Below are 21,982 nucleotides of genomic sequence, written 5' to 3' on the forward strand. Positions count from 1 at the left end.
TAACTCAGGGACCTGTTGGCATTTTCCATCCATGACACTAACGACTTATTTTTAAACCCCAGGTACATCTGTATAAATGTAATTTTTTGAAACGTGGGTCAAGGTGTTTTTTTTCCATATTGAAGGATAGTTAACACACAATGCCATGTTAGTTTCAACACCGTGACCCAGCAGCTCCACACATCATGCTATGCTCATGACAAGTGTAGCTACCATTTGTCCCCATACAACGCTATTACAGTGTCATAGACTATATTGTCTGTGTTGTACCTTTCATTCCCATGATTTATTAATTCCATAACTAGAAGCCTTTATCTCCCACTCCATCCGTTTTGTCTATCCCGCCCACACCCCACCACCTTCCTTCTGGCAACTGTCAGTTTGTTCTCTATTTATGTGTCTGTTTCTGTTGCTTGTTTCGTTTTTTAGATCCCACATATAAGAAAAATCCTATGATACTTGTCTTTTTCTGACTTATTTCACTGGGCATAATACCTTCTAGATCCATCCATGCTGTCACAAATGGCAGAATTTCATTCTTTTGTATGGCCAAGTAGTGTTCCATTGTATATATAAATACATATCTTATATATCCACATCTTCCTTATCCATTCATCTATGGGTGGACACTTAGGTTGTTTCCATAATCTGGCTATTATAAATAATAGCACAATAAGCACAGGGGTACATATATCTTTTCAAATTAGTGTTTTCATTTTCTTTGCATAAATACTCAGTAGTGGAATTACTGGATTGTATGGTATTTTTATTTTTAATTTTTTGAGGAACCTCCTTACTGTTTTCCATAGCAGCTGCACCTAAATACAATTTTAATCTCTGATGAGATTGGGCATCAATATTAAAACACTTTTTTTTAATGTTTATTTTATTTTTTGAGAGAGAGAGAGGGACTAAGCATGAGCAGGGGAGGGACAGAGAGAAAGGGAGACACAGAATCTGAAGCAGGCTCCAGACCTGAGCTAAAGTCAGACACTTAACTGACTGAGTCACCCAGGGACCCCTTGGTATTAAAGGACTTTAGAATCTAACACCAGATCTAAGTTGAAATGAGGATCATTCCTGCATTGATTAAAGGGCATAAAAGTCAGATGTCACAAAAGTTTTATTATATGTGACAAATATGAATCTCAGGTAAATCTTTAAATGATAAATCCTATAGAACAAGTTTCCAAATGTTAGTATAATATTTGAAATTAGATGATATAAAGAGTTAAAATAAGTAATAAAAAGAGAAAATTGTCATTTACATAGCTTTAATTGACATAATTATTAGCTTTTGTTAATAGTGAAATATGTATGTATGTTTCTGTATCTCTGTGTGCATGCTTAAGGTTATGCTTTGTATATTATTGACTTTTAATAAATAGTAACTTTTGGAATAAATGACCTCTTTGAAAAATTTTATTAGAATAATTATATATGATAGATATACACTTTTTCATATGGTTCAAAATTTTTATTAGATCGAATAGACTTTTCTTCTCAATTACTGAGAATTGGTAAGATTTGACTGTATGAATGGAAAATATGATTTCCGTAAATATCTGGTATCTGGGGTCTGAACCCCAGGCCGTAAAAAATGCTACTGTCCGTCTCCCATTCATAGCCATAAAGAGGATCCATTTGCTAATAGGAGTAAAACAAGTCCAAGGAAGCTGAATTTCAGTTGTGCCATATGATGACTTTTTTAAATACTTTTATTCAAATGACTCATGCATTTTCTCTGAGTAGAACAGTATATTTAAGGTACTGATTTTTCCTTCCTTTTTTCTCTTTAAGCAAGCATTGTAATCCTAATCTAAGTATCTTTTTTATTTGTCTATGTCTGAAAAGAATTCACATTTTGGTCTGAGCTGTGAGTTTGCATGAATAAAGCCTGGATAGATCCCAGCCATTGTGGGCAGAGATTGTAAATAGTCACACCAACACTTCTGCTTGGGTTCCTGTAACAAATATGTATTGCACAAACTTTCATGGGCCATTTTGCACAACTGTATTTTCACAGTAACTTATTACCTTTGCTGTTAACCTTGAATTGTTGTGTTTTCCTTTTTCAGGAGTTCACAGTGAAAATCAGTAATATCCCTACAATTAAGAAATTCCTTGAACCTGGCAGCAAGAAGAAGCCTCCTCCAGATGACATCTACGTGAGAACCGTCTACAACATCTTTATGCCCTAAGACATCACACCCATCTGTGAGTGCGAGCTAGTCCCTAGAGATTGCTGTCTCCACAATAGCATCTTCACTGATGCTGGGCCACTGCGGTCCCAGCTCTGTCATGGTGCTATGTATGATTGTTCTTCAGTTGGGTCTTTCATGTCAAGATCTCTTTTAGAATCATTGATTTTTTATTTTATTTATTTTTTTTTTTTTGTCCAGTGAATAATTGTTAAGTGACCTTTTTCTGAAAACCTTTTTGAAGAGGCTGACATTTAAGTTAGATCTGATGTGGTTACTCATTTCCTGAATACCAAGGATGGGCAGGACCTCATGTTCTCCTCTGAGCTTCTTTTCTCCTTTCCTTATCCCATTCTAAATGCCCTCCAATCTTTTCCTAATGTTTAGTGTTTGATAACAACAGAATATCTAGTGAATAATTCCTCTCTGCTATAATAAGTCTGTGGTAGTAATGAAGGCAGTCAGTATTAGCCAAAATAAAGAATTTATAAATCATCACCGTGTTGCCAGAATTTTTTTTTTAATTAAGTTGTTTGGAATTTATAACACACTCTCATGGTTCAAAAATCAAAATAGCATAAGAGGGTATAGAGTTGGAAGTGTTCTTTTCAGCCCTGCCCCCAAGCTACCCAGTTCTGTTCCCCATAGGTAAACACACTTATCATTTGTATATCCCTCCAGTTGTATTTGATGCATGTATATGAAAATATAAATATATATTATTTATCTTCTTACTACCCAAATGGTTATTTGTAGACTGGTAACTTTTTGCATTTCAAAACTAAAAGTACTGTTTATTAATACTCCTTTGTTTTTTTTTTTATTTTTAAGTAAACTTTTTTTTTAAGTTTATTCATTTATTTTGAGAGAGAGAGAGAGAGCAGGGGAGGGTCAGAGAGAGAGGGAGAGAGAGAATCCCAAGCAGGCCCCACACTGTCAGCACAGAGCCCAATGAGGGGCTTGAACTCATGAACTGTGAGATCATGACCTGAGCTGAAACCAAGAGTTGGACACTTAACCGACTGAGCCACTCAGGTGCCCCTATTTTTAAGTAAACTTACTAATTAAAGTATAATACACACACAAAGGTAAGCATATTGTAATTTTAAAGTGTAATGAATTGTCACAAAGTGAATACTCCAATGTAACCACCATTCAAATCAAGAAATAAAACATCAACACCTCAGAGGCACCCCCCAAATGTCTCTTCTCAATAGTTTTTGTATATATAGTGCAATCATATGATACACATTTTTCTATTTACTTTTTATACTTAATAATTTTTATGCCAAGAACGTATACCCTTGTTAAACCACTGTATTAATACTGCTTTAAACATGTGTTGTTTTTTTTTTTAAATTTTTTTTTTTCAACGTTTATTTATTTTTGGGACAGAGAGAGACAGAGCATGAACGGGGGAGGGGCAGAGAGAGAGGGAGACACAGAATCGGAAACAGGCTCAGAGTGGAGCCATCAGCCCAGAATCTGACCCGGGGCTCGAACTCAGGGACCGCGAGATCGTGACCTGGCTGAAGTCGGACGCTTAACCGACTGCGCCACCCAGGCGCCCCACATGTGTTGGTTTATTGCTCAGGTACTGAGTACCTATTATGTGCCAGGGAGGGTGTCAGGAGGCAGAATCCCAAAACAGAGCCCCTGCTCTGGAAAAATCCACCACACGGTAAAGGAGATAGACATGTAAACAGCTGAAGTAACTTTGGAAAAGGAAGAGTTGCTGCTTTTAGAGTATCTGATATTTCAAGAATTAAAAAAAAATTTTTTTAACGTTTTTATTTATTTTTGAGACAGAGAGAGACAGAGCATGAACGGGGGAGGGGCGGAGAGAGAGGGAGACACAGAATCGGAAGCAGGCTCCAAGCTCTGAGCCATCAGCCCAGAGCCCGATGCGGGGCTTGAACTCACGGACCACGAGATCGTGACCTGAGCTGAAGTCGGACACTTAACCGACTGAGCCACCCAGGCGCCCCTGATATTTCAAGAATTAAAAAACTAAGGAAAAGCAAGTTTTTGATGAGAGTCTTAGAGGGGACAAACTCATTTCTTACTGCAGAGGAATTTTTGTCCAGATGTAAAAAGCAAACAGCAGCCATGAGGTGATCATTAATGCCTATCTTAATCAATGCCAGTACCTCAGTGTTTTATTAGAGGAAAATGAAGTACAGCCATCAGGGTGATTATTTGTGTTTTCATGTCCACAGTGTGGGCTTCTGTTATCACTATGATATTTAGAATTGCTGGAGGAGCAATGGCTTGGTGGCAGGCACAGTGCCGGGCAAGCCTGAGGAGTAATGATGGGCTAGGCTGCTGCTTCTGAGGGAGAGGCCCAGGCTCCCTCTAGGCTCCTGAGAGCAAGAGCACAAGCCAGTAAGAGGAAAATGGGGGAGTTTATAGTACAGTATCACCTCACCCAAAGACAGGTCTGCCCTTTGCTTCTGGGAGTTGATCTCTAAGCCCTTGGAATATCATGCCTGATGGGAACGCCTGTTTGTCTGGAGGAATTGGGCCAGCCAGATCATAACTACATGATTTAGGGTGAGACCCTTGAGCCACACCAACAATAGAGTATAGGGTGGGGTCACATGTCTACTCAACTATGGAGGGGCTGGAGACAGATCAGCCATATGGACAGTCAATCATGACCATATGATAGAGCCCTCATACCCACCCCCAAATTCTGGACTCAATGCTCCAGGAGCTGTCCTGGTTAATTATACTCCATTGTCACACATGGTTGTCAGGAGGAGTTAATGCTCTCCACAACTACACAGGACGAGGACATCTGGAAGCTCCATGTTGGGAACCTTCCTGGATTCTGCCCTGTGCATGTCTTCCCCTGGCTGATTTTCATCTGTATCCTGTCCTTATAATAAACTACAGCTGTGGGTATAATAGCTCTCAATGTGTTCTGTGAGTTTGTCGGCAGATTGTGGAACTAAGGCTGGTTTGGGGGCACCCTTCAACTTGTAGCTGGTGTCAGAAGTGAGGGTGGTCTTTTGAACTACTCCTTCTAACCTCTTCAGAGAAGAGAAACATGTTATACTCATGTGTAGATTAATTTATGCATAGGAACCAGACATTGATTTGATAACACCCAGGGTCTGTATGATTGGGTTTTGTGGGATGGCAGCAAATTTGCACTATTTTGTACTATTATTGTGGTGTGATTTTACTATGCAGTGCCATTGCCTGGTGATATGTAGACCTCAAGCCTTTTTGTAACCGGTGGGTTTTAATTCTTCAACACTAGAGGGCCCTCAGGGCTCTGAGAAAACAACCAGAAAGAAAGGTTGGCTTCTGAATTAGAGGATTAGAAAAAATAAATACAAGAGACCATGTGGTGTCAAATGAAGACAGGTTCCTGTGTCTTTCCTGCTCAGGGCTACATGACCTTAAGTTGTGTGGTTCTCTTCCTGTATTGAAAACAACTTTCCCTCCTCCCCTATTTTGCCTCAGGTGGCATTACCCATTTTGTCACAGTCCATTTTTGGTCCAGGCTCCTACCCTTTGGTCTCAGCCCACAGCACTCCGCCCCCATTTTCATGAGCCACCAGACTCTGGTAATAGAGTAAGAGGTCAGGAACAAGAAATCGTTTATTCTCAAAAACAGCAGTATGGTAGAGGGTTCAGGGCTGACCCCAAGCCCATGGAATAAGAGGCTCACCAACTAAAGCCTCAGCAGGTGAACGAACAAATAAAAGTGCCTAGCCCTAAATGGGCCAGTTGCAGAGGCTCTGGTGTCTGGACAGAGGAGAAGGTGCAGCACTTAATGAGCTTGGGACCCAGCACAAGCCACTCAAAGTTTGCAATACAGATTTACAACTATGCAAAGACCACTTTCAAATAACACTATACTGCCCGATGGATAGTGCAGGTATCTTAGAGTATTCCTGATTCTTTCCTCTGGTCCCTTATAACATTTCTGTCATAGATGTCACTTATCCACAAGCTATAATCATCTGACATATTGTTCCTACTATTATTTTTAACACACTACATTTACTTGTTCATATATTTATCCTGCCTGTCTTTCCCAACTAGAATGTAAGCACCACGAGTGCAGGAATTGGGGTTATCATGCCTGCCACTGTAGACTCCAGGCCTAAACCACTGACGGGCACAGAGTGGTACTCAGTAAATATTTGTTCAATGCACCAGTGGAATCTTACTTTCTTCTTACTTGGGCAACCTGATGCACTCTCAAATACACAAACAATGGATGTAAAGTGAAGCCCCAGAGGTGTGTACAAACTGGAATGCTCGTTGGCTAATCCCTTGAGTTGGGTGGAGCATTCAGTGGGAAAGGAAAGGGTCATAAACCCTCACTTGAACTTCCTGCAACACTCCAAGACAAGAGCCACGAAGAGGTAAGGATAGTGGTGAATTTCTTATATGATGTTCTTGGGTTTGGCTGGGTAGTTCTATTTTGTGGCCAAATTTGCAGCTTACAGTCAGCAATTGTTTTAACTTTGTGGTTAATTTAATGCCTAGGATTTTAAACTTGCCTATATCAAATAAAAGGAACATTTTTTATGCAGAGTAGATCTGTACATGGAAAAGAAATAGCAAATTTTCATCTAGACAGGCCTTTTAGAGACTTTTATTGTCTATGTATGACATACATATCACACATTGAAATGCCCCCCCCCAGGCCCATACTGCACATTAAATGTAATTTAAAAAATAAGTATGTAAGAGTCAAGTGGTATTTCAGTTGATTGGTGGAAATAACACACTTAAGTAGAATTGAAACATTTACCAATTTTTAAGCCATTGCTTCTTTTCCCCTCAGGCAAATCTCCTACTTTTGTACACAGTTGAAAAGAACACAGGTGCCCCCCACTCTGTGCCATGGTGGCTAACAGAGTAAATCTCCTCCATCTAGGTGTCTACTCTATGTAGGCTTGGAAGATATAATCATCCAGTCTGACACGGGGGTCTTCCTCCGAGGTCCTGCATCCCTGAGGGTCTGTGCTAAGTTGAAAAACAGGTGTCTCTCTCTAGTCAACCCTGACACAGTTTTTCTAGGTCTTGCCCAGATCTTTAAACAGCAATAGGCCAGGTGGTGGCCTACTTTGTTCATTCCTTCAACAGCCTGAATCACCTGGGCAGCTGAATGTCTCTTCCTTGGCTCAGGTATGTATTTCACCAAGATAAATTTATAAACCTGGGGGGTGTAAGTCGACCTCTTGTTAGTTTTGGCAACATGAACCAATCCATTAGGCCCATTAAACCCTAATGGAAAGGAAATACAGTTTCTGAAATATTTAGGAAATATATATTTCTGAAATACAGGGCTCTTTGGAGAAACTGCTTAGCATGTGAGGTTGGAATAGAGCTACCTCCCTAACCACCCTATTACAGAAGTAACTCCCACCCCCACCCTACCCAGGAATGTGGTTTGGCGGTTTGTGTATTAAAAATGTCAGAGAAATACTTGAGCTATTTTTCGGAGGGGCTAATTCCATGTAAGAGGCTTACCTTTTGATAACATGTCAAATTCAACCAACGTGTCAAATCAACTAATTAAATATTTTTCTAATATGTCATGTTAGGAAAATAGAAGAGAAATAATTCCTACTCAATTACAAATGGATTGTAACTTTAAGCCTATATTTAACTATACTTTAAAGCTACACTGAAAGTCTTGGTTATGCTGTTAATATTGCTGTTTTCCAACTTTAACATATTCTTTGTCTGAAACATTGTCAACTTAAGGCTAAATTGATGCTACATCTTTCCAGTCTAGCAAATTTAAGTTCTGTGGGTGAATACAGGGTTATGTGGGAGAGATTTGGGTTTGTTTGTTTTGTTTTGTTTTGTTTTGTTTTTGTCTCAATGATACATTTGGATCTACTGGTTACAATGAAGATAGGCCATTCTGATCCACTGGAGAAGCCAAAGTAAATGTTACAGATATTTCCATTAATAATAGATTTGGCATCAACATCTTGAATTCTGGCCCAAAACATCTGCTAAAATTGGCAGCTTCTTAAATTAACCCCTTAAAATTTTCATTATCCTGAAAATTCAATAAAAGCCTGCCTTTTGCCTAACTGTTCAAATAACAGAAAATCATGTGCTGTTTTGCCCCAGTTATCCAGAATGGCTGTTAACATTGTCAGTAGAATTTCACCTCAAAAAGATTGCCTGTTTTCTCAAGGCGTGTGTTCGACAGTTAGGAGTGTAGGGCAAAGAATGAAGACAAGTGAAGAAAAATAAGATCAGAAAGACTGTTAAAACTGAAAGAAATGAAGGAGATTATCAAATTCTAAGCCAACTCCCCGTTTGATAGTTCAGGCAAGTGACATTTCTTCCAGACCTACCCCAGGATTGGAGGAAAGCTACACATCTGGTACTCGGTTAAACTTGGGGATGGAAGAAGCATTATATCTCTTCAAAGGGGGTCAATAAAAATTTATTTAGCATGGGAAATTCACTTACAATTATCCCAAACTCCCTTTGCCCTTCTTTTTCTCTATTCTTAGCCACATGCCACTCCAGCACTTCACCATTTGCTCACCCTACTTTTTAAGTATCTGCAATTTATGTCTGCACGACAGTTCCTGAGAAGAATGACCTAGGGCCACACATGGAGCCCCAAATGCAGTTGTGTTGGGTGTTCACTCCAGACCTGGCTTCTCAAAGTTCATTAAAAAAATTTTTTTTTTAATGTTTATTTATTTTTGAGACAGAGACAGGGTGCGAGCAGGGGCGGGGCAGAGAGAGAGAGGGAGACACAGGCTCTAGGCTCTGAGCTGTCAGCACAGAGCCCAGCACTGGGCTTGGACTCAGTGATTGTGAGATCATGACCCGAGCCGAAGTCGGACACTTAACCAACTGAGCCACCCAGGCACCCCTCAAAGTTCATTTTGATATACAACTGAATTGTCTGGGTCTCTTATGAAAAACATAGACTCTGATTCAGTAGCTTTGACCCAGAAATTTAGAGTCTACATTTCTAACAAGCTCCCAGGTGAAGCTGATGCTGCCAGTCCAAAATCCCACTTGTGGAGAATGCCTTCTTTCAGAAGCAAATTTGACTTCTTTTCTCACATGTGAATGTTACTACAATCTGGAGATAGGGAATGTGTATGTGCCTATGTGTGTGTGTGCATGCATGTGTGCACGTCATTTTTTGAGTCCTTACTATGTTCAGCAATTTGCACACATTATCTCATATCCCTCTCATTACTCACGTGAATTAAGAACTTTTTGTCTTATTGTAAAAGTGAGGAAAGTGAGGCTCAGAGAGGTTAAAAAACTTGCTTAAGTGAGAAACAGAGCTAAAATTTGAACTTAGGTCTTTGCTTTTATTGGTACCCAGGGTGTAACTCAGATAGGAGTCCTTCCACATTTTCTAAAAGATTTGGGGCATATTTTTTACCCAGGTCCACACTCTGACTATGCAAATGTTGTGATGTCATCCCATTACTGTCTTCTGCTGACCCTGTCTTAGGCATGGGCCCCCGGGGCTCTGAGTGGGGGGAGTGCATCCAACAGCTCATCTCACAGGTGAAGTTTGCGAGCCCGAAAAGGTGGCCCTCAGTTCCCAATGTAATAAGCCCTGTTTGGGAATCTTAGCTGGTGCACCAGGTTTGTTTAATTAAGGACATACATGTTGGTCAATATTAGTGGCACAAAAAGCAGACTTGAAGACTGGGGTTTGAGTTTATGGTGAGATCAACACCTCGGGTTCTGGGTCTTCCAGCAGCTGTGTTTGCAGAATGTCTGAATTTTGGGTGAAATCCAGAACACACTGCTCCTTTGTTCCCTTTATTTCGCATGAAAGGCACAAATATTTCCATTGCACCTGTTCCTTTCACATTTGACAATGTACTTTTACTTTTTTTTAACAATGAGAATAATTTAGTTTATTTCTTGAAGCACAAACAAACTTGGTCTTCTATATTACCAAGCTGTGGCTCATTCTAATCTTTGTCGAAATTCATTAGAGGTCAAAGGAAAAGGATTAAAAGACTTGGTTTAGGCCCTTAACCTATAATGTCAAGGGGCAGGGCTCAGAAAAACTTATATTTATATGCTCATTCTGTACGGCTCTGTCCAATTCTTATAATACCATATTGTATTTTTTTTAAACACTATTTACTTCTTACAACTTGATAGTCTGGATGTTTCCATCACTAGGTATCAGATTTGTAAGGCTTTTTTTTCTTTTTTTTCAGTTTATTTTTTTATTTAGAGAGAGAGAGGGAGTGCAATCAGGGGAGGGGCAGAGAGAGAGAGAGAGAGAGAGAGAGAGAGAATGAGAATCCCAAGCAGGCTCTGCACTGTCAGCATGGAGCCCAAGGCAGGGTTTGAACCCATGAACTGTGAGATCATGACCTGAGCCAAAACCAAGAGTCAGACGCTTAACTGACGTAGCCACCCAGGCGCCCTTGGTTTGTAAGGTTTTTGATTGCAGGAACTATATCTTATTTATCTTTGTATGCTTGGAGTACTTTACCTAGTACTGTATTCATAATAGGAGCTCAATAAATGTGTGATGTTGAAAGAATGAAAGATCAAACAGACATTGTGGCGAGTTTAGAAACTGGCATCTCAGAATGGCACACTGAGGTAATAACTATATTCTGTACAACCGCCATGTGTCTGGGATAGTACTGGGTTGGTTCTCTAGAAGATGGAAGGAAGACACCCTAACCCCTGCCTTCCAAGAGTTTGCCACCCTGTTAGAGTTTTGCAGTGCAGAATCTAGGGGGAGCAGTTGGTTCTTGGCTGGGGTGAGATTGTAAGCAGTATTGGGCTCCTTCCCTGTACTCAACTCTTCCAGAAGAAACAGCTGTTCCTGGGAAGGGTTGGGGATAGGGACTGGACCCAAGAGCCCACTTTAGAACACCAGAACTGAGGCTGAGAGGTGAGGCATGGTGGCTGGTTGGCCAGAACCAGCTGTTCATGGGGTGCACAAACATCAAGATTTTTACAAGAAGTGGTAATGGGTTATCATTTGAGTGCCTGGTTATTAATAACTAGTGGAAAAAGTTTCCTTCTTTTGGACTGGAAAGGGAGGGTTGCAGGCTACAGTCCTCTTTTTCAGAGGTGGGGCCTCCATTGTAACCCTGAGCTTTTAGGGCTCCCTTGAACAACAGGGAAGGTTTGGAGGTGGTGGCAGGGAGGGGAGTGATCCTGTACCTTGTAATTCAACTCTGGATTCCAAAGATTCATCCTTCAATCTCCCACGTGCCTTGAGAATGAGTAAGAGCCTGGCAGAAGTGAAGTGGGGGAAAGTGATGGGCACAAGGGCATCACATAAAATCCCCAAATTCTCTTCCATACAGCAAGCAAACCACGAAAAAGCTCCAATGATGTTCACAATCAAAAAATGAAGGCAAAAGTCACACCCTAATTTGCTTTTAAAATGTCTTATATTGCAATATTGAGTCACATTTACAAAAGTCTTGTCTTAGCTCCCTTTTACAAAATATCAGTATCATTTGCAACAAAAACTTATAGATCACAAATAAAACTAATAGAGAAGCCAATCAGCATGAGAGACTCTAAGAAAACATTAAATCTGTTTATAATTCATTTAAAGAAGCACAGAGGACTCTGTTTATGGACCAGATACTGTAGTATGTATTCTATCCATTATTTTGTCCTCGATCCTTGCAATAGCCCTCTGAAGTGAGTAGTACAACCACCATACCCATTCTAAGGATTAGGAGACTGAGGCTTACAGGGGTGGAAAAAAGTTGTACAACATAAGTGAGGACTTGTGACTCTGCAGCCAAGAGCACCTTGCTTTGAAAGATGGGGATAGTAACACACATGCGTCATCTCTGTTTTGAGGACTGGACATAGTTGGGTACCATGCCTGGCAGAATGGGATGTAAATGAATGGTACTAGATCCACATCTGAGCCCTCAACTTTTTCAGTGTTCACTCTCTGTGAAGCTAAGGTGGCTTTTCTTTCTTTCTTTCTTTCTTTCTTTCTTTCTTTCTTTCTTTCTTCTTTCTTTCTTTTCTTTCCTTCCTTCCTTCCTTTCCTTCTTTCTTTCTTTCTTTCTTTCTTTCTTTCTTTCTTTCTTTCTTTCTTTCTTTCTTTCTTTCGTTTGTTTTTTAGAGATAGAGAATCTTACGCCGGCTCTTTGAGGAGTCTGGAGCCCGACTCAGGGCTCATCTGGGATCATGACTTGGGTCAAAATCAAGAGTCGGACGCTCAACTGACTGAGCCAGCTAGGTGCCCCAAGGGTGGCTATTAATCCATAGTCTTGATTATATACCCGAAGGAGCACAGCTTTCCCTTCTTACCCATTGACAATGCCCCTACCAGCAGAAAACGCCACATTCCATCCCTGGCACCTAGACTCCTGTGCACCTGATGTTGCTGGTTCCCATTGTTTCATTCCAGCACCTCCAAAGGCTCATATGCCTGCATCTCTTTGAGTGTTGGTTCTGCCCATGCCACCAAGAAGCTTGCCTTTTCTTGATCGTTTTAGGAGTACATTTTGCTGCCCCTCTTTTCATCTGAGAGATTTCACCATTACTGGTACCAGGCACAGTACCAGTAATCTTACTCTTACTCTTGACTGGGTCTCTGGAACAAATACAATGTCTGGAGCCTCCACATTATGACGCTCAGTAGTTGTGTTAGGTATCTGTCTCTCATGGGCAATCTGGGGCCAGAATTTTAATCTCTGTAGATTTCAAGTAACTAGAGAATAATCAGAAGAAAGACCATCCAGCCTACATTTTAAGTGACCATTGTTTAGAAACAGCTTTTGGAGGCTACCAGAGATGACCTTTTCTGGATCCAAGATCTAAATCAAAGGATAACTTTTAGGGGCGCCTGGGTGGCGCAGTCGGTTAAGCGTCCGACTTCAGTCAGGTCACGATCTCGCGGTCCGTGAGTTCGAGCCCCGCGTCGGGCTCTGGGCTGATGGCTCAGAGCCTGGAGCCTGTTTCCGATTCTGTGTCTCCCTCTCTCTCTGCCCCTCCCCTGTTCATGCTCTGTCTCTCTCTGTCCCAAAAATAAATAAACGTTAAAAAAAAAAAAAAAAACAAAGGATAACTTTTAGCCTTGTCTAACTGGGGGTAGGAGGGTGGAGGGTAGGGATGTGGGGGGTAGGACAGAATCACTATAAGAGGGTGTTAGCTGGGGCATCTGGGTGGCTCAGTCGGTTAAGTGTCTGACTCTTGGTTTTGGCTCAGGTCATGATCTCATGCTTTTGTGAGTTCAAGCCCTGTGTTAGGCTCCACACTGACAGTGGGGAGCCTGCTTGGGAGTGTCTCTCTCTCTCTCTCTCTCTCTCTCTCTCTCTCTCTCACCTTCCCTGACTTGTGTTGTCTCTCTCTCAAAATAAATAAACTTAAAAAAAAAAAAAGGTGTTAGCAGGAGTTCCTATGTCCCATATTCTTTCACCATAAGATTTATTTCAAACAGGATTTGGACTCGTTGAAGGTTTCAAGGAGATGAAATGACAGGAATTTACCTGAGACCAGCCACAGCTAGATTCACAGCCTCATCTCCATCTCTCAGAGCAGGTGGAGAGGGGTCAAATTGGTTAGAGCTCCATGCACTAAGCGGAGTGGAAAGATGAAGCTCCTCAAGCTAGACACTGATGTTTAACTTCACCAGTGTTGCTTTATTTTTGTCTGAAGGCAGCAGGATGGACAGATACTTGGAAGGGGTTCTCAGAGGGCTTGAATCATCTGTCGGTCACCCAGGGTGTGCTGTTGTTGATATTGTTGTTGTTTGTTTGCTTTGCTGCCTTCCTGACATCTGGTCAATACCTGAAAAATGGCCCATGTGGGTGTGAATTACTCTAGTGCTGACACCCACTGGGCATGTGTGTCCTGCCATGTCTTTAGCATGCTAGCAAACTGCCATGCCTCCTCTTTCTGACTTCCAACAGCACTTGCATTGGCTCCTTAACCATCCTACGTGGGACCTGTAGGAGACCAGAGAATTCAAGAGCTATCTCACTGGGAAGAGGTTAAACAAAAAGGCACCATTTCCCTTCTCCCTCTTGCCATATTCTTTCCACACTGATTTTATTGTAAGGCTCATTCTAAGTTGTGTTAGTAGTAAGTTACTAGACCCGAACATGTTTCTCTAATCAGGGAATTCGGGTGCCTTTTTAATCATTGTGTTTCCCAAGACAATAAAGAAGTGGGTTTTTAGGAAGCTCCTGACACTTTCAATACTCAATAGCTAAAGAGGCAACTTAAAAGAAATGAGTCTTAAAAGCAACCCAACATGGGCAGTGCCCAAGAGGTGACAAGACCACAACAAGAAAAGAATTGGTGTGGCTTTGGCAGCACATACGCTAAAACTGGAAGAGAATACAGGGATCAGCATGGTCCCTGTGCATGTCCCACATGCAAATTTGTGAAACGCTCCATATTACAAAAAGAAAGGGATTCAGCTTTTCCAAGAGTTAAACTGTAAATCCAACGTAGAGGAAAATAGAATGATTGAGGGCAACACGGCCTCAAAACACCGGCAAGATTTTGTGAACCTGAGTGACTTTGTTATCATAGGATATAGGGTATTAACACCCAAATTCTTCATCATGAACCGAGCTACTGATGTTCTGATTTTTTTTTTTTACTTTCTTGTGAATTTTCTTAGCACAGGCAGTGTCCTTGAGTGGAATCCTGGCTAGGACATGCTATTCGGCAGTCTGGGGGTTGGTGGGCAGAGGACTATGGTGAGGGCTGCCTTGGGAAGCTGAGGTCGGTCTCCCTGTCCAGATCATCTGAGCACCCTCCCAGCCACAGCACCATGAGCACTGTGCCAGTAGTTTGGCTTTTTTTGTTGTTTCCTTGGAGCATGCATTGTTACCTATGGGGTCAGAGAGGCAGATGTGGGAGAAGGAGACGAGGCAGTTCGCTGAGTTGGTATAGAGTGTTAACATTCTCAAAGCGTGTTCAATAATCCTGTGCGACAGGCAGAGGTCACTAGCATAATAGCCACTGTGGCCCTTGCAGCAGTGAGGTAGAAAGTGCTATCACATATGCCTGCGCTATCAAGATACTTTTCTTGAAAAGGCTGTAGGTCACCTAGTGTAATCCCTCCCAGTTACAGATAAGGGCATGCAGGTGGACAGACCTACTGAACTGGGCCTAAGGTTACCCGGCTCCCTGGTGGTCACGCAAGGACTAGAATCCTGGTCCTGACTAGGCATACATCTGTGCCTGTCCCAACACTCAGAAAAGCCTTGTGACAGAAATGAAAGAGTGGCCCAACTCCCACAGAACATCTCAGTCCAAAACGGCCCAGCTCCTTGCCACTGTTAGAAAAGATTTTCTTTTGCAAGGTTGTTCATGAAACCATCATATTAACACCTGGATCCTTTCTCAAAATACCAGAGACAGTCTTTCAAATCTATGGATACCTTGATACTTTGATAAGTATAGTTTGTTCTTTTTTCTTAAATTGTGAGATAGAGCATACATACAGGAGAGTGCATTTATGTGCAGTTTAAAGACTAATTATAGGGGGGCCTGGGTGGCGCAGTCGGTTAAGCGTCCGACTTCAGCCAGGTCACGATCTCGCGGTCCGTGAGTTCGAGCCCCGCGTCGGGCTCTGGGCTGATGGCTCGGAGCCTGGAGCCTGTTTCCGATTCTGTGTCTCCCTCTCTCTCTGCCCCTCCCCCGTTCATGCTCTGTCTCTCTCTGTCCCAAAAATAAATAAAAACGTTGAAAAAAAAAATTTAAAAAAAAAAAAAGACTAATTATAAAGACCGATTATTAATTCTGTTTAAGAAACAGAATATTGGGGCACCTGGGTGGTTCAGTCGGTTAAGCATCCAACTTTGGCTCAGGTCGTGATCTCACAATTCGTGAGTTCGAGCCCTGCATCGGGCTCTGTGCTGACAGCTCAGAGCCTGGAGCCTGTTTCAGATTCTGTCTCCCTCTCTCTCTGCCCCTCCCCTGCTCTCTCTCTCTCTCTCTCAAAAACAAATAAGCATTAAAAAAAAAAAAAAAGAAAGAAACAGAATATTAATAGCATTCCAGACTCACCCTCATTCACCCCCTGCCATCACAACCCTCATCTCCCCCTTGGAGGTAACCACAATCCTGCTTCTATGATCATTGTTTTCTTGCTTTTCTTACTCTTCTTATTTTGCCCTTCAGAAAACCCTGAGCCAGGAGTCATGACAACCAAGCCCAAGCTCTGCTACTTTCGTGGCAGGGGCAGGATGGAGTCGATCCGCTGGCTGCTGGCTGCAGCTGGAGTGGAGGTTGGTTCCTTCCTGGGAAAAGGAAGGAGGGTAATTTGGGTGGGCTGGAGTGGTCCTCTTCCCCACTTCATAATTCAGGGTGGTCTTTAGAGATGGATCCACTCTTTCCCTTTCCATCTGTCTTCCTTTGTAAGAGGTGAGGGAGGGATCATAGTCCTCTGTTTAAGCAGGGTTGGGAGGGTGGAAGTGTAGGGAGGTGTTCTGGAAACTTTGTAGGGGCAGAGAGATCATGATGACTCATAAGACAAAGGAGAGAGAGGAGACCCACATCTGCATCATTGTTTTCACTGGAACAAACTGATTTCCTGGGGTCTTTCCAGCTCTGGCCTGGCACCATGTTCTACCCATGGCTACCCACTGAAACCTTACCTCCAGCTGCGATCTGGTCTCCTCTTGAGCCCAGAAAAGTCTGCCCCACTTGGATCTGTCCTTAATTCTGAATTCCTTAACCACTGACTTTTCCATAGATTTTCACAAGTGCTTTGAAACTGTTTGGTTTCATGCAGGTGTAGACTTCATTTTCCCTCTTTGAATGCCATCTTCTTTAAAACAAGGACTCATGCATGACCTTCTTTGTTTTGTTCACCTTATCCTACCCCCATCTCAAGTCTTAGGGACAAAAAGTCACTCTTTCCCACTGAAGCTTCAGAGATTCCATCAGTAAATGATGATAACCCCACCTGAGTAATAATCTTCAGATCCCTTTCATTGAATGTACAAGTATCGAAGAGAAATTTAATTTGACCTGATACAGAGGGAGAATGGCACAGAAGAGAGAGAAGAAGGGAAAGAGAGGAATAGGAGAAGGGAAATTATTGGGGGAAGTTAGAGAAAAGGACAAGAATTTGGAGAGAAAAAAGAGCTAATGTGAAGAAAAGGAAATAATATGAATGGGGCTGGGGATATCCTGTTAAGTAGACAAAACCCCCTACACACACATGCCCCCTTACCCCCTACACACACATGCTGGCAGAATTTTCAGCTGTGTCTAAATTGGTAACTTTGTGGTTCCTTTTAAAATTTTCATTCTGGGGTCACCTGGCTGGCTTAGTCAGTGGAGCTTCTGACTCTTGATCTTGGGGTTGTAAGTTCAAGCCCCACATTGGGTGTAGAGAATACTAAAAATAAAATCTTTGTTGCTGTTGTTGTTTATTTATTTGAGAGAGAGAGAGAGAGAGAGAGAGAGAGAGAGAGAGAGAGAGAGCACTACCACAAGCAGGGGAGGCGCAGAGAAAGAGGGAGCCAAAGGCTGAGCTGTCAGTGCAAAGCCTGACTTGGAGCTCCAACACATGAACTGTGAGATCACGACCTGAGGCACCCAGGCACCCCTACTTAAAAATGAAATCTTAGGGTGCCTGGGTGGCTCAGTCGGTTAAGCATCCGACTTCAGCTCATGTCATGATCTCACAGTTCGTGAGTTTGAGCCCTGCACTGGGCTCTGTGCTGACAGTTCAAAGCCTAGAGCCTGCTTTAGACCCTGTATCTCCCTCCTTCTGCCCCTCCCCTGCTCATGCTCTGTCTCTCTCTCAAAAATAAATAAACATTAAAATTTTTTTTAAAAAATCTTAAAAAAAGTAAATAAAAATAAAATTTTCATTCAGGAAGACATTGGACATTTTATACTGTGAACATTTCTCCCTCTCTCTCTCTCTCTCTGAGGACATTAAAGTTATAACAACGTTTCTTTTATCTAGTTTGAAGAAGAATTTATTGAAACAACAGAACAATATGAGAAGTTGCAGAAGGGTGAGCCTAGATTTATCCAATGCTATCTTACTAGAAAAAAAATTGTTTCTGGAAATACTCATTTCAATACAGGAACACATAACTCTACAGTGACAACTATGAGGACAAGGACTGCTAACACTGATTGAATGCTGACTGTATCCCTGTCATAGAGCTAAATGTATCATCTGCATTTCTCTTTAGACTTCATAAAAGCTTATCAAGTAGACTATGACCCTGACCTCAATTAGATATGATAGCATGGGCTAACTGAGCAAATTGGTTCAATACTCCCCACCCCACTAAATAATCCTTTTAGAATTCTTAAATACTGATCCAGTTGGTTGGAGGGGAGGGAGTAAAAGGGAAGAGGAATTTGACCAAAGATATTCTTTAGTTCTCATGGCTCATATCCACTTCCTCTTAATGGTTTCAGCAGGTTAACAGACACCATTGTTTATCAGGTTACAATTATAGAACCAAGACTGTAGAAAAGATCAAAATTTGATTACATTTGGAAGAAGTCCTTCATCCTTACAATGCCCTAGAAAAGTCTCTCACACCAAGACAAAAGACTAGTACTTTCACAGAGCTTCCTAAACTTCTAACCGCCACAAAGTTATTTTCCTTATCTAAGGAAACCTGGATGTTCCCATTATTGCTGATAAACAGTCATGAAATGAACACAAATTATTTTTTGGAAAAATGTTCAACTAGTAATCAGCAGACCTACCATTTACAAACTGTATGACTGCAGAAGGCCTTTAACTTCTCTGCGTCCTTTCTCCTTACCATAAAATAAAAATAATCTCTGTGGTCACAGATGCAGGATGCCAGTAGATCTCATTAAATGGGGAAGGCCAGCTAACCCCTCCCCAGTTCTTGTCCAGAAACTTTAATAAATCCCTGAACCTCCTCTTCCTCGTTATTTCTGCCCTACTCCACCCTAAACAAGGCCGGTCACTGGTACGTAGTAGGGAGTAAATACATATGTATTGAATAAGTAAATGAAATGTATCTTCAGAAACTCTTCCATGATCATTCTGGCAGGAAGTCCTCCCTAACAGCCTAGGAGATCCTCCATTTCTCTCTGAGTCTGTGATGCTACTCTTGTGCTTCTGATACCCTCCTGGGCATTACTATTATTAGCAAATAAAAGGCAGAAAAGGACAGCAGAGAGGGCCCTCAGCAGAGAGTTGGGAGACCTACTTCTGTTGGTTTAGCTGTCTCCTATGAGTGTGAGCAAGTCACGTTTGCCCTCTTGGCCTCCATAGTGCCATAGTCTATAATATGAATGAACTAAATGATTGCAAAGATCCTTCCCTGCACTGTTGATTCTAGATTTTTAAAAAATCCTTCTGAAGAAGATCATCAGTTCCTAGAAGCATGGATCATTTTTAATGGACTTCTGCATCCTTAAAAGCAGTAGCACAGAGACCATTTTGGATGATCATTCAGTGTTAGACAAATGTAGCACTATTTTTAGGAAGTGGAGATTTTTCAGTCTCTCCATTAATAATTGTACTAATATTTCCAAGGCATGGTCACAAGCATGATTTTATTCCTGCTCAAGGAAACCCTACAATGGGCAAGACAATACTGCTACAGATCAGAAAATAGGTTTAGGGAAGACAGAGACTTGCCTGAATCATCCAACTAAATAGGGACACTGGCTCCCTGAAAAGTTCCTGTGGTGGTTTTCTCTCCACCATCTTCTACTGTCTCTCATTAAAGCAAGCAGCAACAATATTGGAAACTAGGGAAATTCATTATGGTCTTTGCCAATGCACTAGTGAAGTCTGGTTCCTATTCTAGATAAAGTTCCTTATTCTCAGCAATGTGCAGGTAGTAAAGGAAATTTAAAGGCTATGTATTTCTTCAAGACCCTATCCTATGAAAAGAGTACTAATTATAGTACACCTTTAAATGCATTACTTTTATAGGCAGTCACTCACAATGCAGAAAATTTAATTTTACTGAACACTGATTATTGACAGTATTCAGTGCTTTTTTAAAGCTATCTCATTTAATCTTTTCAAAAATCCTGCTTGATAGGTATTATTACTGTTTTAGAGAAAAGGAAGCTGAAGCTCAGGTAAGTCATTTGTTTAAAGACACATGGCTGGGGAGGGCTAAAGCTGGCATTTGGACCCAGTCTTCCTGGGTTCTTGTTGTCACATCCGTCCTGCTGCTGTGTAGACCTGGAGTGATACCTGATGTGCTTTTCAAAGAATTCAGGCTCCCAGCCTCCAGCCCTGAATCAGAATTATCTGGGGAGTGGGTGAGTATTTTTAACAATCCATCTCCCTGAGATGATTTTCATAGTATTTATATTATAATACAGTCATAGTAAATGTATAGCGTCTTACATAGTCGTGATTAACCAATGCACAAAAATGCATGAAACCATCAAGTGAGTCTCAGATTTTCCATAAAGCAAATGGTAGGAATTTCCTCAACAACTGGCATCGTTAGCTCACCACTTTGGATGAAAACTAAAAACTACTCAACAAAATTAGAAGGGACCCTCCTGCAGGCTTACCACAACCATGGAAGGAGAGTACCCTAACCTCTCTTTGCTCAATCCATAGACGGACGCCTGCTATTTGGCCAAGTGCCTATGGTTGAAATTGATGGAATGGTGCTGACACAGACTAGAGCCATCCTCAGCTACCTTGCTGCCAAGTACGACTTGTATGGGAAGGACCTGAAGGAGACAGTCAGGTACCACAGTGTTCATGTCTGTACTTGACTCTTATCCAAGCTCTGTAGTTTTGCACCAGCTGAAATTCAGTTCAGATGTAGACTTTCTGCCTGGGCTAGGAGGAGAAGGCAAGGGGAACAAATGGGGAGATGCTGTTGCTATACCCACATGTGCTGTGCATAACTCTGAATACTCCAGGTTTCCCCTTTTACTACTCATGGTGGTCTGCATTCAACATTCGTATCCTCTCCCCACTCCTCACAAAATAGGTTCTCATAAAATGACCTAGTAAACTTCATTCTATGTAAGGTGGAAATGACTGATTCAGCAAACACTGAGCACTGTACCAATGATCTATTACCACAAATACTGTTGTAAAACATACCACAGTGACTTAAATCAGTAGGCATTTATTCTTCCTCACCAGTCTATATGTCACGTGGGCATTGGCATATCTGGGCCAGGCTTGACTCCTCTTGGCTGGACTTACTCATTATGTCTGTAGTCAACCAGTAGTCAGTCAGGGGGCTCTGGTTTAGGGTGTTGACTGTCCACCGAGGGGTAAATGGGCCATGTGTCTCTCATTCTCTCATGCCAAGCTTGTTCTTGGAGCAGCTAGGGATGGTTCTAAGAGAGAGTAAAAGCGTACAAAGCTTCTTAAGTTCTAGGCTCAGAACTGGTCATCAGTTCCAACTCATTCTATTTGTCGAAGCAAGTCATGAAGTCATTCCAGAAAACAGACCACAACTAATGATGGAAGGGACTGTCAAGTTTTATCACAATTACTGAACGGTGAAGTTTTGTGTCCATTGTTTTGCACATATATACCACAAGCATCTACTCCATGCTGGGCACTGTGCTAGGCTTGGCTGAGAATGGCTGGATTATTACTCCCAGGAATACATAGTTCAGCTTCACATGAGATAAGTAAACTACAGACAAAACAAAGACTTACAACTATAAAGGTTTTATCTGTATTTGGGGTCAAAGGGCCATTTCAGTGGTCCTTGAAATCTTATCCCCACAAGCATGAACACTATGGGTGGTCTGTACATATACATAGAAGACATGGTAGGACAAAGGCCTAAGTTCAATTGTTCAGAAGAAGGAGAGAGAGTATAACA

The 21,982-nt window shown here is 41.6% G+C and overlaps 1 protein-coding gene across 3 annotated transcripts in view; it reads left to right on the top strand.

The window, feature by feature from the left end:
• Nucleotides 1–21,982, top strand: part of LOC124529260 (glutathione S-transferase A4) — a 40,126-nt gene that overhangs the window by 11,082 nt on the left and 7,062 nt on the right. The window contains exons 1-3 of one of the 3 annotated variants that reach the window (XM_047103091.1): nucleotides 16,343–16,429; nucleotides 18,124–18,175; nucleotides 20,746–20,886. The exons of 1 other annotated variant lie outside the window; for it this stretch is intronic. In XM_047103091.1, coding sequence (XP_046959047.1) covers nucleotides 16,343–16,429; nucleotides 18,124–18,175; nucleotides 20,746–20,886 — 280 coding nt within the window. Of the gene's footprint in view, nucleotides 1–2,078; nucleotides 2,700–16,342; nucleotides 16,430–18,123; nucleotides 18,176–20,745; nucleotides 20,887–21,982 lie in introns of those variants that run through there. One more of the 3 variants, XM_047103089.1, reaches the window with a different exon arrangement.

This window comes from Lynx rufus, unplaced genomic scaffold (assembly GCF_022079265.1).
Source record: "Lynx rufus isolate CCGP_SWC_20201006 ecotype Redwood Valley unplaced genomic scaffold, mLynRuf1.p SCAF_6, whole genome shotgun sequence".
NCBI lineage: Eukaryota > Metazoa > Chordata > Mammalia > Carnivora > Felidae > Lynx > Lynx rufus.